Source organism: Amblyraja radiata, chromosome 32 (assembly GCF_010909765.2).
Source record: "Amblyraja radiata isolate CabotCenter1 chromosome 32, sAmbRad1.1.pri, whole genome shotgun sequence".
Taxonomy (NCBI): domain Eukaryota; kingdom Metazoa; phylum Chordata; class Chondrichthyes; order Rajiformes; family Rajidae; genus Amblyraja; species Amblyraja radiata.
Window position 1 is genome coordinate 29,320,100 of NC_045987.1, and position 17,278 is coordinate 29,337,377.

General features: G+C 46.0%; 1 protein-coding gene across 1 annotated transcript in view; it reads right to left on the reverse strand.

Moving 5' to 3' along the window:
* The window catches only part of LOC116991090 (solute carrier family 43 member 3-like), a 79,484-nt gene extending 62,442 nt beyond the window's left edge, over positions 1 to 17,042 (reverse strand). The window contains 7 exon segments of the mRNA XM_033049443.1: positions 400 to 427; positions 430 to 538; positions 2,730 to 2,822; positions 4,785 to 4,861; positions 5,196 to 5,242; positions 14,013 to 14,145; positions 16,730 to 17,042. Coding sequence (XP_032905334.1) covers positions 400 to 427; positions 430 to 538; positions 2,730 to 2,822; positions 4,785 to 4,861; positions 5,196 to 5,242; positions 14,013 to 14,145; positions 16,730 to 16,907 — 665 coding nt within the window. The 5' untranslated portion in view covers positions 16,908 to 17,042.
* Between the last annotated feature and the right edge of the window lie 236 nt (positions 17,043 to 17,278).

The window sequence follows — 17,278 nt, forward strand, 5'->3', positions numbered from 1 at the left end:
CCAAATTATATTTATGTATGGTATATCAGATCTGTTTGGATAGCATGACACATAAAGCTTTTCAATGTGCCTCGGTACATGCGACAATAATACACTTAAGCCTACATATATACGTTGTAGATCTACTGTACAGTATATCCCGCTGTATATTTTGACAGCATGACTATGCTGTAATGTTCCATGTTCTATATTCTACCTGTAACATGTAATGTCACGGCAGAGTGGACTGGAGGAGGCCGATAACCTGAGCAAGTGGCAGGTTCGGTAGGAAGGGCATGACCTGAAGAGTGGGGGGCAGGAACACTAGCGATGGCCTGGAGGCTCCGTGCCTCGAATGGATTTCACCTTGTACCTCACTCTCTCTTGAACATGTTACCACACTCCAGTTCCGCATCTTACCCGTAGCTGAAGCCCTCAGGCAGCGGTAGGGGATGTGTTTCCAGGGAACGAGAAAGACGGTGCGCAGTACGTGGAGGACGCGGAGGCAACTAATGAACAGGAAAATCGCCATCACGGAGAAACCAGCTTCATATGCCACCTGGGAGGAGAAGGGGTAAGAACATGTGACACGTTGGAAGAGGAGATCTGGCACTTTACAGGTGGCAGCGTTCACCGCACACTATAGATCTTGACCCTGAACCATCCACACATTTCCCCATCGTCGCCCTTCTCATTTCTCCCCAAATTCCTTCGCTTCATCGTCCATTTCTCAGTCATCTCTCTCTCTCATTCTCTCTCTCTCTTACACACGCAGCCAACACAAAATGGTACTAGCTTAAGATAGACACTAAAGCTGGAGTGACTCAGTGGGACAGGCAGCATCGCTGGAGGAAAGAATGGGTGACGTTTCGGGTCGAGACCCTTCTTCAGACCCGAAACGTCACCCATTCCCTCTCCAGAGATGGTGCCTGCCCCGTTGAGTTGCTCCAGCCTTTTGCATCTATCTTTGGTTTAAACCGGCATCTGCAGTTCCTTCTTACACACGAGACCAGCTGAAGATCCTCTATCCTCTCTCCCCGTCTCTAACTTCCTTGTGCATGTACTTAGCACCTACTCTCCCTATCTCCACTCACTTTCTCTTCCTCACAGCCCTCTATTCAAGCTCTCATTCCGGCCCTCTGTTTTGTTTCCTCCCTCACCTTTTGCCACGCCTCTCTCCCCGACCCTGTGTTCCCATCTCCACGTGTCCACACCCACAACCACCCCGCATCGCTCCCTACGCTGACGGCCCGTGACCGACCTGATGGGCCGGGTTCAAATATTTGCTTCCAATGTCCCCATCCGATGGACAAGAACAATTTACTCCAGTCTGTTTTACCTGGAACCATGGAGTTAAAGACAAAAGAGAAGTAGCCTATTCTGGAGTTAACTTCGTTTAGTTTAATTCAGAGATACAGCGTAGAGACAAAGCATTTGGTCGACTATTAATCACACTACATACTAGTTCTATGTTATCTCACTTTCGTATCCTTTAAGAAAGAACTGCAGACGCTTGAAAAATCGAAGGTGGACAAAAATGCTGGAGAAACTCAGCGGGTGAGGCAGCATCTATGGAGCAAAGGAATAGGTGACGTTTTAGTTCGAGAGCCTTCGTCCTATTCCTATTCCACTCACTGTACACTGGCAACCAAGCCCACAGCAAGTGGCAAAGCAGATTCATAAGGAAATCTTATGAATGCATGCATTCATCTGTCGGGGCATTGAGTTTAACATTTATGAGGTCGTGTCGGCTTCATAAAACAGGTGTAGCTGCATTCGGACATCGACTGTCGTCCTGGTCGCAGCATTGTGGTAAGGATGTGGCTTCGGAGAGGCTGCAGAAGTTTCTCAGAATGCTGCTTGGATTGATGATATTAGTTCTGAAAAATGGACAAATGCGGAGTGTTTTCTCCAGTACGTCGTAGGTTGTGGGGATAAATAATAGAAGCATATACAATTATGAGAGGCACAGATAGAATAGGCAGTCAGTACTTTTTCCCCCAACGGTGAAATTGGCAAATACGATGTCATAGTTCCGAGGCGGGAAGGGTAAAATTTAAAGGACACATGAGGCGTTTTTTACAAACGGCTCGGTGGGTGCTGGCCAATCGTTGCGCCGAATGCTGGCACGATAGTATTATTTAAGAGGCTATTAAATAGGCACGTTGTTACACGCAGGGAGTGCAGGAATGTGGATCACGGGCAGACAGAGGAGGTTACTTTAATTTGGCACCATGTTTGGCACGAAAATTGTGGGCCGAAGTGTCTATTCCTGTGCTGTACTCTTCTGTGTTCCGGCCAACCTCTCCAGGATGGCCCAGTGGTAAGCTGCTGCCTCACAGCGCCAAGGACCCACGTTCGATTCTGACCTCAGTTGCTGTCAATGTGGAGTTTGCACGTACTACCCGTGACCACGTTATTTTCTTCCGGGTGCTCCGGTTTCTTCCCACATCCCAAAAAGGTGCAAGGATTTTTTTGTGTGAATTGAGCTCTGTAAATTACCCCTTGTGTGTAGGGAGTGGATGACAAAGTTGGATTAGTTCGAACTAGTATGAACATATGATTGATGGTTGGTATGAAGTGGGTGGGCTGAAGGACACGTTTCCGTGCTGTATCCCCAAACTGTATCTCCAAACTATTATAAACTAAACTATTTTCTTCAACCAAGGACACGGATTGGATCTGCTCTGGGCATGGATTACGGCGATTAGCACGTTACTCCTGGAAAGATTTTGTGACAGGTTTCTTACCTTGACCAACTGGAAGATAACCGTCGCGGAACTGAAAGCCCCGGTGTAGACGGTGATTACTCTGGCGCGCTTCCTCCCAAACAGATTTCCAATCTGGGCAGCAGACATAAAAACAACAGGCATTAACTGTACTCAGATGGTATTGAAACATTCTTCCCTTGCCCACCCCACTTCATTGAACTCAGTAACAGGTTCTACCCCTCTGTTATCAGGCTTCCCAGCAGTTCATCCTTAAGCTGCGCACTGTCTCATTAACCTCAACCCCATTGTGGATATTGACCACCAGAACGTGGCAACAAAAGTACATAGAGTGCGAAAGAAGTAATATGGAATTTTGCTTTCATAGGTCGGGACATTGAGTACGAGTCAAGAAGGCTAGAAGCAAATAAATGGGACGTTGGTTCGGTTGGAGTATAGTGTGTCTATCTGTTCGCCCCATTAGAGGAAGGACGTGGAGTCTTTGGAAAGGGGGCAGAAGAGCTGTATCAAATGATGCCTGAATTTGGGGGTTGGGGAGTATTATCTGCAGAGAGAGGTTGGATAACTTTGATTGTTTTATCTGCTAAGACGGAGGTTGCGCAAAGGCCAGATAGAACTATATCAAATTAGAAGAGGACACGACTCGGATAATAGCCGCATCCTCGCCAGAAAGCGACTGAAGGACGGTCCCCCCCCCTTACCCTGCCCAATTTCCCCCACATAAAATACAAAAAAACCCCTAAAAAAACACACTAAACATAACAAAATAAAAAAAGACAACCAGACCGTGGGCGGAGGCAGCTAGTAACAGCGCCACCGGATGCCCTAGATGGACTGGTTCAGAATCTTTTGGCAGGGTGGAAAGGTCAAATACGATAAGGCATAGCTTTATGGTGAGAAGATTAAAGGTTAAAGGAGCAGGAATTTCACACAAGGTGTTTTTCAACAGAGAAATTGCATTGGACTGGCATATGAATATGCAGCCAATGAAGAGTTGTTTGTTATGTCCAGATATATAAGAATTGGCTTTGGTATCATTTCGGCCCAGACATTGTGCATCACAGGGCCTGTTATTGTGCTGAATTCTCCTACGTTCTATACTCTGTACCACATATCTTCCTCTTTGCATTATCTGTTGTGCATGCGTTTCAATGGATTATATTTATTTATAATATTATCTGATCTGATTGGATAGCATAAAACAAAGCTCTTCACTGTAACTGAGTACACATGAGAACAGTAAACCTAAACACGTGGCACGGCCGTCATTGGTGACACGCTGGGACCGTACTGGGTTCGCGCTAGCTACACCGTGGGAGGGACAGTGCGTACAGAGTGCCGCACTGTGGGAGGGGATGTACTCGGTGAAGGCTACGTATTGGAGCACAGCAGTGAAGAAGTGCCGCACAGTGTTGGGAGAGCGCTGCCCAACAGTTCCGTTAATCCGGCACTCCCTCTGCGCTGCCCCATGACAGTTTGGTAGTTCTGGTCGGATCGGCTCGGGAGCGTTCATCACATGGATTAGGGTAGGGGGAAACAAAGCTGGCGAAGATGTGAAACCCACTTGTGATAGTTGGATACGTGTGGTGGTGGTGGTGGTGGTGGGTAATGATTGGCAGAAGAGACCAGAGTGGAAAATGAAAAAAAAAGGGTGTTGATAAGGGTAGAAGGTTTGCAGGAGGTGGGGGGAGGGGGGGGGGGGGGGGGGGGGGGCACATAAAGCCCCAGGGTTCCACATAATTGGAAGGCGCAGGGAGCAACAGGTGATTGGAGATTGGTAGAATCAGTGTGCACTGGGGTTAGGAATTAGTGTTGGGAAAGAACAAATAGAACAACGAAGTGTTGCCTAAAATTGGACAATTCAACGTCCATACCAATAGGTTATAAGCTCTGTAAGTGGAATATGAGTTAATGTTCCTCCTGTTTGCTTGTGGCCCCACTCTGGCAATGGATGAGGCCCAGGATAAAAAGGTCAGTATGGGGATAGGAGGGGAGTTCTAATGGTTGGCAACAGGGAGATCCAGCAGGCCTTGGCGGACCGAGCGCAAATGTTACCGGACGATGAACATAGAACACCTTGATATTTGTTGTCAGTAACATCACTCCTCCGGCTCCTAATAACGCGAGCGCGGGAAACAGCAGCAGGGCCGAGGCTGTAATACAGAGTGAGAACGAGGATGAAGTGTAGATCAATGGAATGTGACACCATTTTCTCTATCAGGCGCGTGGCACCTCCCCTACTCTCTCTCTTTCACTCCTTCCCCCTCTCTCAGTCTCTTTCTCACTCACTCACTCTCTCCGTCTCTCTGTTCAGTCCTCCCTGAACCATACGCACACACGCGAACGCAAATACACAAGCACATATATACACACACACATATACACACACACACAAGCATATATACATATACATATACACATAGATATGCACAGACAACAAACACACACACACACACACACAAGCAGCCCACTGAGATATTAACTTACCCGCAGCGGAGAAAGCGATCATGAGCGTGCCTGTCGTATACAGAAATCTGTGGAGATGCAAATCCTGGTGTTATAAACAACCACAATCTTAGAAACATGGAAAATAGCAGGAGGAGGCCATTCGGCCATTCGAGCCAACACGGCCATTCATTGTGATCATGGCTGATCGTCCTTTATCAATAACCCGTGCCTGCCTTCTCTTCATGTCCCTTGACTCCACTAGCCCCTAGAGCTCTATCTAACTCTCTCTTAAATCCATCCAGTAACTTGGCCTCCACTGCCCTCTGTGGCAGGGAATTCCATAAATTCACAACTCTCTGGGTGCAAACGGTTTTTCTCACCTCAGTCTTAAATGACCTCCCCTTTATTCTAAGACTGTGGCCCCTGGTTATGGACTCGCCCAACATTGGGAACATTGTCCAGTCCCTTTTATAATTTTATATGTTTCGATAAGATCCCCCCCTTATCCTTCTAAACTCCAGTGAATACAAACCCAGTCTTTTCAATCTTTCCTCATATGACAGTCCCGCCATCCCAGAGATCAATCTCATGAACCTACTCTGCACTGCCTCAATCACAAGGATGTCCTTCCTCAAATTAGGAGACCAAAACTGTACACAAGACTTGTAAGATTAAACGAGAACTTACCAGTTTGAAGTTTGATCTTTATTTTATGAGGAGTTACTATGAGCGATTATGTGAAGACGAACCCTGCCTGTCCACATACGCGTCAATCTTCAAAGCAGCGGTGTGAAATCACAGATAATAGTAGTCGAATTGACATAGTAAAATTTAGAGAAGACTAGAACTACCAGATGACCTTTATGGTATGAGGTCTGGGAGTGGTGGGTACGTAATCGCTCATCGTAACTCATTAAATAAAGATCAAACTTCAAACTGGTAAGCTCGTTTAATCTTACTATTTTACTTCGGAGTCACGTGAGTGATTCCGTGAAGATTTCAAAGCTCTGTGATTTCATGCCGTGGATACGAGTCCATGCGACACACTGCCTCAGTTGACACAGGATGAGTAATAATAAATAATGCATTCAAACATAATACAGACTTAAACATGTTGATGCTTTAATTAGCAAAAGAAAATAATAGCGACCCCTCTCTCCCAGGGGGAAGCTATAAAACAGAATTTAAAAATGGAGTGGGCAAATACCCCCGGTGTGGCAAGAGGTTTATTACAGAACCTTTGAAATGTCAGTTCATTGGACCATCCTGCGGCCGCGAGGATTTGGTCGAGAGGGGCGTCCAGTGCCCTCGCTGCTGACGTTGATGCCGCCCTGGTGGAGTGAGATTTAAAAATGTCAGTGTCCACTCCGGCACAAGCCACAACCTGTTTCAGCCACCTTGAAATGGTCTGTACCGACTCCTTATGAGGCTTTTTGTAACTGATAAATATCGTTAATTCGGAGCCTGTGAGGCTATTGGTGACCTTGATATACTGCTGCAAGTGCGTAACTACACATAGGCGAAGGTCTATGGGGTATGCCATAAAACTAAGTTTAAGCCCTGACGTCCCTGGCCTGCTCTGCCTAAGTAAATCATGAACATAAAATGTTATGTTATTTACAGACGAAATCATCCTGTCCAGTCGCAGCTTCTGCAACGTCTGGGCGCATTGCGCTGAAACCCGCGCCATGAGCATGACCACTTTAAGAGTGAGTCTGGGCAAAGACAGGAATTTTGCTGGAGCCCACAGGCGAAGCAGCGTGAGAACCGCGCTCACATCCCAGATCTCCGTGTACCTGGGCCTGGGGGGATTACAGTTAAAAATACCCTTCATGACCGGGATATTAAAGGGTGAGACCCAACAGAATGTTGTCCCGATCCCTGCCACAGGTAGGACGATAAGGCACTCCTGGCACTGTTGATGGCACTATAGCTTAGTTCCTCATCAAAATATAGTGCGGAAAGAAATTCCAATACATCAGATATGCTTGTCGTGTGATATGATATGTTCGACAGCAAGCATAACACCTCCCGTTTCTTGATATGAGAGATGTATTGTTTTTAATACTATCCCTCCAGGCCGCAGTAATCACATCCACCGTATAACCTGATAGTCCGAGCCCCAGGAACGGTCTCCTCAGAATCTGCAAATCAATAGATTAATATGGTCATGTAGTGGATGGTTCTCCCCAGTCACAGGGTGAACCAGCAGGTTACTACATTTGGGGTCAGCCATAAAAGGCTGTGTTATTAGTCTCAGAACGAGTGGGAACCATGGCTGTGTAGGCCAGTCGGGAACTACCAAAATGCCTGAGGCGGAGTCCTACTCGATCTTAAGCAAGCACCGACTGATGAGGCAAAATGGGGGAAATGCATATAAAAACATTCCACCCCAGTGTAGCGAGAATGCATCACCGCTACTGCCCCATGGTCTGGTTCCCATGAAACATATTTTGGTAGCTGGTGATTTAGTCTGGATGCAAATAAATCAATATCTGGTACGCCATACCGAGCGACAATATCATTAAATATTTCATGATTCAACATCCATTCTGTGTTGTCATTGAATTTTCGTGACCTGGTGTCCGCCACCATGTTAAATCTACCTGGTAAGTAGATAGCTGAAATCCAGATATTTCTTGTAATACACTAGTGTCAAATAGGGTTAGCCAATTTATCACATGATACCGACTTGATTCCACCCATGTTATTAACGTATGCTACTGCTGTAGTGTTGTCAATCTGAAGCTGAACATGCAAGTCATGCATACTAGTACAATAAGCCTTTAAGCCATAGAGTGCTCCCAACAACTGTAAATAGTTAATATCATGTGATTGAAGAATTAATGCCTCATGCATATTTAACCTGCCACCGCAGCTAGAGACGGTATCAGTAGCTCCCCATCAGTAGCTCCCCATCCTAGAACACTAACGTCAGTTTGTAAAATAACTGGAGGTTTATCAATCAGAATTTTACTGGAGCAATGCCAAATATTCGCTATCCACCACTGTTACTCAGCAATGGCTTCAGTTGGTAACTGCATGGGTCTATTGAAATGACCTGCATGTCTTTTGAGTGCCTGCTCCTTTGCACGTTGTAAATTTTGATAATGTAAAGGCCCAAACCGTGCAGCTGGAAAAGCAGCCACTAATTTGCCAATTATGCTAGCCACCTGCCGGATAGAAGATTGTTGCTCATCAACGAGATTGTTACAAGCTTCTATTAACTCTAATCTCTTATCTCTAGGCAGAGTCACAGACATATGAGTTGAATTAATGGTGAATCCCAAATAATCAATGATTCCAGATGGTATCAATTTGGATTTAACTGGATGGATGAGAAACCCCAACCTCTCAAACATGAGTTTGGTAGCTAAAACAGATAATTCAGCTGATCTCCGAGTCTTGCCTATTATTAAGATATCATCCAAATAGGCCATTACAATATGATTCTGAGCCCGGAGTAGGCCCAACACCGGTTTTAACAACTTTGTAAATAATCTAGGAACCGAAGTTAACCCATTAGGCAATGCTTTAAACTGTCATAGTTGCCTCATCCAGCCAAACTTCAAATATCTCCGGTGATTGTAATGAATGGGTACAGAATAGTATGCATCTTTAAGGTCTATGCATGCCATATAGCATCCTTTGGAAACCAGTTGTTTAGCAGAAACAAAAGTTTCCATTTTGAAATGTCTATACTGCACATAGGTGTTAAGTCCAGCGGTTCCCCAGTTCCGGTCGGTATAGCAAATTTAGATGCCATGCCTGGCACCCCTGGATCGCGGCCTTCTTGCCTTAAGGTATGCTCACCGGCTATAGCTCCGACCTCAGAGTCAGAACAAAACTGACCCCGTATGCTCTCCTCCAAGAGGGAGATATTATGCAGCCCTTCAACAGGTGCCGCTGCCATGGGCCCCCGAGGAGAGCGGCGGATATAATGCTCCTCTTGCTGTAGCATATCGTGATGGAGCATCCTCTCCATCAGGAGCTCCATCCTGGACAGATGTCCGAAGACGCTAGCCATTGTGGGAGGGGAACCCTCCTGGCCTGACTCATCTGAATCAACGGGCCTTACCGACTTCTTAGCGGCTTTCCATCCCACCGGAGTAGCCATGGTGCTTTCAATCGGCACCAAGTCGGAAGCCACTGGCCGTGCCACCAGTGACTCTGAAGGTGAGATGGACGGCCGCACGCTACCCGCACTCCCGTGATCTTCTATAGCTGCTCTCCCGGCGGACCGCCTCGACCTTCCCTTAGTCATTTTCTCCATGGTCCGACTTGCTCCTGCAACAAGACATACCGACTGCAGAAAACGACATCAACTAAGTTTAAAACTTACCTGAGGGTTTTAAAACTTACCGCTGGTGGAGCTACATGCCTGCCAGCCAGTCGTTGTGTCATGCCTCAGAAGTAATGACGCGCATGCGGACTGGTGGGGTTCTTCTTCACGGAATCACTCACGTGACTCCGAAGTAAAATCCAGATGTGGTCTCTCCAGAGCTCTATACAACTGCAGAAGAACTTCTTTACTCCTATACTGAAATCCTCTTATTATGAAGGCCAACATTAGCTTTCTTTACTGCCTGCTGTACCTGTAAGCAAACTTTCAGTTTGGTGTACCAGGTAACCCCTTACCTAACGTAACCCCATTGAGATAATAATCTTCCCCCTTGATTTTGCTGCCAAAGTGGATAACCTCACATTTATCTATATTATACTGCATCTGCCACGCATCTGCCCACTCACTCAACCTGTCCATGGTCACCCTGCAACCTCCTAACATCCTCTTCACAGTTCACACTGCCACCCAGCTTTGTGTCATCCACAAACTTGCTAGTGTTGCTCCAAATTCCCTCTTCCAAATCATTAATATATATGGAAAACAGCTACGGCCCCAACACCGTGCCTTGCGGCACTCCACTCGCCATTGTCTGTCATTCTGAAAAGGACCCGTTCACTCCTACTCTTTGCTTCCGGTCTTCCCCATCACCGGTCAGCCTAACTGGTCTGTAATTCCTCGTTTTCTCTCTCGCTTCTTTCTTGAAAAGTAGGATAACATTAGCTATCCTCCAATCCACAGGAACTGATCCTGAATCTATTGAACATTGGAAAATGATCACCAATGCGTCCACTATTTCTAGAGCCACCTCCCTGAAGACCCTGGGATGCAGACCATCTGGCCCAGGGGATTTATCATCCTTCAGTCCCATTAGCCTACCCTATACTATTTCTCGCCTAATGAAAATTTCTTTCAGTTCCTCTACCCCCTTAGATCCTCTGTACTCCAGTACATCTGGGAGATTGTTTGTGTCTTCCTTAGTGAAGACAGATCCGAAGTACCTATCCAGCTGCTCTGCCATTTCCTTGTTGCCCATAATAATTTCACCCGTGTCTGCCTTCAAGGGATCCACATTTGACTTTGTTACTCTTTTTCCCTTAACATATCTAAAGAAGCTTTTACTGTCCTTCTTTATATTCCTGGCCAGCTTCCCTTCGTACATCATCTTTTCAGCCCATATTGGCCGTTTTGTTTCCTTCTGTTTTCCTATAAATGTTTCCCAATCCTCTGGCTTCCGGCTACTCTTTGCTGTGTTATACATCTTTTCTTTTAGTTTTATTCTATCCCTAACTTCTCTTGTCAGCCACGGTTGCCTCCTACTCCCCTCAGATTCTTTCTTCCATTTTGGAATGAAATGATCCTGCATCTTCCGGATTATGCCCAGAAATTCCTGCCATTGCTGTTCCACTGTCATTTCTGCTAGGATCCTTTTCCAGTCTACCTTGGCCAGCTCCCCTCTCATGCCTTCATAGTCCCCTTTGTTCAACTGCATCACTGACACTTCTGATTTTACGTTCTCCTTCTCAAATGGCAGATTAAAACTAATCATATTATGACCACTACCTCCAAGCGGTTCCTTCACCTCTAGTTCTCTTATCATATCTGGTTCATTGGACATCACTATTTCCAGAATTGCCTTTTCTCTGGTCGGCTCCATTACAAGCTGCTCTAAGAATCTATCTTGGAGGCATTTTACAAACTCTCTTTATTGGGGTCCTGAACCAACTTGATTTTCCCTGTCTACCTGCATATTGAAATACCCCATCACCACAGTGGCATTACCTTTGTTACATGCCAGTTTTAACTCACTCCCATCACATTCGTCACCATCGATTCCTATGCAAAAGATCTAGACTTCCACGTTCCCATTCCCAAGGCCAGGACATTCGGAACAGACTGATAACCAATTTGCCTTTCAAAAACGGAACATGGCAGAGTACAGGGCGGGAACCGGCTGCTCGGCCCACGTGGTCGTGTTGAGCATTTGTCCTATTTATTGGTATTGGTGTATTTTTATCACGCGTACCGAAGTACAGTGGCAATCTTTGTTATGCGTGTTATCTCGGCAAATTCTACCATGCATCAATATAAAAGGAGGTGTAATAGAGGAAATAAATACATTTCAGAATGTGGTGCTGCAGCTACAGAGGATATTCCCAGCAGGGGTGCGGTTTCAGCACCTACAGAACTTCATAATTAGTATGATTGGTGAAGTTGAGAACGTGGCGTTAATATTGACGCTATCCATTGTGATCATTGCTAATCGTCCCCAATCAATAACCCGTGCCTGCTTCCTCCCCATATCCATTGAATCCACTGAGAGCTCTATCTTACTCTCTCTTAAATCCATCCAGTGATTTGGCCTCCACTACCCTCTGTGGCAGGGAACTCCACAAATTCACAACTCTCTGGGTGAAAAAGGTTTTTCTCACCTCAGTCTTAAATAGCCTCCCCTTTATTCTAAGATTGTGGCTCTTGGTCCTGGACTCGCCCAACATTGGGAACATTTTTCCTGCATCTGCTTTTTAAATCTTTAACCGAGGCAGTGTGAACTGCAGATGGAATCAGTGGTGGCGCATCTGCTCTGTGTAATGAACTGAGCTACATCCACAATACTCTGCGTTATTTTGCAGTTTGAAGGGAAATTGCTCGCAAGCCAACCTGTGAGTAGTGCCAATAGCATGCTTTCTGTGGTGTATCTGCTCGAATTGGTAATAGCCGTTGGCGACATGTTGAACATCTTTAACCGAAACCTCGTTATCAAATAGAAGTGTTGGGGTGGGCTGTCTCTGGACGTCAATGTGAATGCAGTTGGGCAAGTCGTCAATGATATTAACACGTTGATTTTCCAACACTCCGCCATCCCATATGCTCGCGATGAATTCCCAGGTTCCCAACCGATCTCGCGGGGGCCCTTGCAGTTTTTTTAAAAATCTGTGATTATCAAATTAATTCAATTTGCATTAAGTAAAACACTAGTAATACTTATCTACTATTTTTTTAGAAATAATGATAGAAAAAGAATAGAACAGTTATAAATCATTAAGAGAGTGATTAAATAATAATTTGATTATATATAAGAAAGAAAAGAGAAACGAAAAAAAAAAAAAAAAAAAAAAATGAAAAAACACAATATGTATTGTTAATAACACTACTACAAGTGATAGTATCAATAAAGACATATATGTTAATTCCAATATAAAAATGAATTATTCTCACCAAATCCCGCAGGGTGCACGCCGAGCTGTGTTGCCAAGAACAGCTACTTCTCTAAATACTGTATATATGGAGACCATATCTGTTCAAAAGAATTATACTTGTCCAATAGGACAAATCTAATTCTTTCCAGATGTAACGTCTCCATCATCTCTGTTGCCCACATTTTGGTTGTGGGGGATAATGTTCCCTTCCAAAATTTCAATATGATTTTTTTCCCAATTATTTCCATGTAATTAGAACCGTATATTATGTACTCATATAATCACACAGTTGTGAAGCACGAAAACAGGCCATTCGGCCCATTCTGACCATCATGACCATGTGACCTACTCCCAATAACCCGCATATGGTCCATTTCTGGTCACAGGATCGCACAGCACGGAAGCAGGTCAATCTGCCCAACCAAAATACCCCGTTGAAGGGAGTCCCAATTGTCCACATCCCTCTAAACCGTTTACATCCACGGACCCGTCCAATTGTCTTTTAAATGCTATAATAGTATCTGCCTCAACCACTTCCTCTGGCATCTCGTTCCATACACTGGCCACCCTCTGTGTGGACCAATCTGCCCTCATTTTCCCGTTACGTTTTTCCCCTCTCACCTGAGACTATGCCTACAAGTTCATTATTGTGAAACTGTGTAGCCCAGTTATGACACAGAGCAGACTTTGAGACAGCAGCCAACATTAGCAAAGTCCTCTCCTAACCCGGTCACTTATTATTTCCCCCACCTCCGTCTTGTAGAAGGTACAGAAGCTGATAATCGCGCACCATCAGAATCACGAGCAGCTTCAGCTCCGTTATCAGGTTTCTGATCGGTCGTTGCATAAACTGGGTGACAACCATAAACCTAAACCTAAACCTGGAAACAAAGACTGCGTTTACCCTAAACATTCCAATCGTGATGTTGTACACATTTATAAGGCTATCCCTCAGCCTCCTGCCATGAAAGGAATAAGGGCCTTGGCAGCCCAACCACATTCTGTAGTTCACGCCCTCGCGTCCTCAGGAGGTTTGTTCCGGCGCTTAAATAGTTTCGGCACTCTTGACTCACTGTTCCTTTTCGCCTGTTGAACAACCTGTAGCTGGATGTATAGTATGATTTGCATGGATAGCACACAAACACTGCGTTTCGCTGTATCCCGGTACACATGAGAATTATAAACCACCTCCAATAACAATGGCAGATGGCAATTCACTGAGTACGTCTGCCGTAGAGATAGAGCCCGCTCATCTCCCGCTGCCTCTGCCCGCCACGCAAGCACCACCCTTCGCGCCACACTCGATGGACTTACATGCCTAGGAAACGGGTCGCCATGATGCCGTAAGAGTCGAGCAGGAAGCCGCTGGCCACAGTCCCCAACTTCAGGACAAAATCACCAATGGTGAAGATGAGAGCGAAGCGCTCGTCCTGCTGAACGCATCCAACTAAGGGAGGAAGACGGGGGGAGTGAGCGACTGAGATGGATACGGGTTTTCACCAATCTGATTACGTTTTTTGAGGTCGTGACCATAAAGGTCGATGAAGACAGAGCTGTACACATAGTATACATGGATTTTACTAAGGCATTCGACAACGTTCCGCATGGCCGACTGCTCTGGAAGGTTAGATCTCATGGGATTCAAGGACATAACTTGAGTGGATAGAAAATTAACTTCATGGAAGGAAGCAGAGGGTGATGGTGAAAGGGTGCTTTGCAGACTGGAAACCTCTGACTAATGGTGTGCCTCGGGGTTACGTGCTGAGCTCATTGCTGTTTGAGATCTATATCAATGATTTGGATGGAAATGTACATGCTTGCAGATGACACGAGTGGGTCGTATTGTAGATAGTGAAGATGGTTGTCAAGAATTGCAGGTGAGCTGAGGAATGGCTGATAGAGCTTAATACAGAGAAGGGTGAGGTTTGCATGTTGGCAGCAATGACATGGGCAGAACCTACACAGTAGGGCTTTGGGGGGGTGTTGTAGAGCAGATGATTAAGACGGGTCTACTGTTCCTTGCGTGTGGCATCATATGTAGATTGGGTGGTCAAAAAGGTTTTTGGCATATTGGCCTTCATCAGTTAGAACATTGAGTATAGAATTTGAGTAGTCAAATTGCAGTTGTATAACCATATAACAATTACAGCACGGAAACAGGCCATCTCGGCCCTTCTAGTCTATGCCGAACACTTACTCTCACCTGGTCCTATCTTCATGCACTCAGACCATAACCCTCCATTCCTTTCCCGTCCATATACCTATCCAATTTATTTTTAAATGATAACATCGAACCTGCCTCCACCACTTCCACTGGAAGCTCATTCCACACAGCTACCACTCTCTGAGTAAAGAAGTTCCCCCTTATGTTACCCCTAAACTTTTGTCCTTTAATCCTGAAATCAAGATGTTGGTGAGGCCACATTTAGAGTATTATGTTCAGTTTTGGGCACCATGTTATAGGTAGAATGTTGCGAAACTGGAAATGGCGCAGAGAAGATTTAAGAGCATGGTGCCAAGACTCGAGGTCCTGAGCTATAGGTGGAGTTTGAGCAAGCTATGATAGCATTCTTTGGAGCGCGATAGGAGCAGGAGTAATGTAAAAGAGATATACCAATTTATGAGAGGAATTGATCGGGGAGACGCACAGCATCTCTTGCCTAGTGTAGGGGAATCCAGAATCAGAGGGCATAGGTTTAAGGTAAGGGAGGGAAGATTTAATAGGAATCTATGGGGTAACATTTTCACACAAAGTGTGCTTGGTGTATGGAACGAACCGCCCGAGCAGGTATTTGAGAGTATTATCGTAACGTTTTGGGAACATTTAGAGAGGTACACGTCAGGTTTACAAGAGTATTGCCCAAATGCAGGCAGGTGAGACTGGAGTAGACAGAGAGATATAGATATAGAGAGAGGGACAGATAGACAGACAGACAGACAATAGGTGCGGGAGTAGGCCCTCCAAGCCAGCACAGCCATTCATTGTGATCATGGCTAATCATCCAAAATGAGTGCCCCGTTCCTGCCTGAGAGGGCGGGGGGGGGGGGGGGGGGAAGAGAGAGAGAGAGAGAGAGAAGAGAGAGGAGAGAGCTACGATAGATATCTAGCAGAGCTCATAGAGAGAGAGCGAATATAGCGCTCTATCTCTCTCGCATCTCTCTCCTCTATCTCTCGCTGCTCGCTCTCTCTCTCTCTCTCTCCTCCGCATATCTCCGCTCTCAGACTCTCTTCTCTCCATCTCTCTCTCTCTCTCTCTCTCTTCTCTCCGCTCTCTCGCTCCTCTCAGTCATCTCTCGTCTCTCCTCTCTTCTCTCTCTCTCCTCTCGTCTCTCTCTCCTCTCTCTCTCTCGTTCTCGCTCTCTCGCTCATCTCTCTCTCTCTCTCCTCTCTCTCCTCTCTCTCATCTCTCTCTCTCCTCTCTCCTCTCTTCCCGCTCTCCGTCTCTGCTTTCTCTCTCTTTTCCTCTTCCCTTTGTCCTTCTTTGTGTTGTGCGTTATTGCGAGTTCGCTTAGGTAACGAGAAGGGCGGAAGGAGAGGTTGAGAGGAAAAGGTCTATAGGGAGGAAGCAGATGGTCATGGGGATTGAGAAATGGAGACACAGGATAGTGAGAGAGAGGGGAGGAAGAAGTGAGAAGGAGAGCGGAGAGATAGGGGGTGAGAGGGTGACGGGGAGGGCGAAATAGCGAAGGGGAAAGAGTGAGTTTCATAGATAACGACGGATAGAGGTGTATAGAGAGTTTACCGACAGCGAAAAAGAAACAAATAGGCGGGATGGAGAGTGGGGGAGGGGGATCGGTTCAGAGAGAAGCTGACAGGGGGTGTAAAAAGTAGAGAGGGAGTGTAGGAGAGTGAAGAAGAAGGGTGAGGGACGCAGAGGGACTCGGAGAGGTCGAAGATGTAGGGAGGAAGAGATACATAGAGGGGAGAGAGCGTCCCCTCCCTTCATGGTGTTGAGTAAAACATTTTCCTCCGTCCCTTGGCCACTGATCTTCGCTCTCCTCTGCACCATCCCCCAACTGCGGACACTCACCGGTGACATTCCTCGGCCCAGGGTCGCTGGAGTTGCACAGGTCAGCGAAGTAGTCTTCATTCTTCAGCACGAAGACCAGGGAAGGCCAGCCGTAGAGCACACCCGCAAAGCCGGCGCATTCTATGACCCCAGTAGCAAAAGTCAAAAGCAACTTGATCCGCTCGTCGTCCCGACCCATCTCACATAAAGGACTGTCTCTTAGTACAGACAGTATTCGCAGGCTTTTCCACAGACCAGCGCTTCCTCAAAAATGTGCCCATCCCCGTTCCTTGATGATGACTGATATCGTGGGCACAGTCAAAAAGGCGTGACGAATATTTTATATAATATTGTCGCGGATATAGTCTGATAAGCGGGGAATGAGCTGTTGGTCGAATAATCTGTTGAACCTGTTTTAAAGTTTCTGTATGTTCTGCCCGAGGGGAGATCATTCACAATTATCTACGATTTTTTTGTAGATTAGGACACAAATGCTCGCAACCCATTCTGTGATTTGTGTACATGGGGTGTGTTCTGTGGTGTATCTATTGGAGTTGGTAAGAGCCGTTG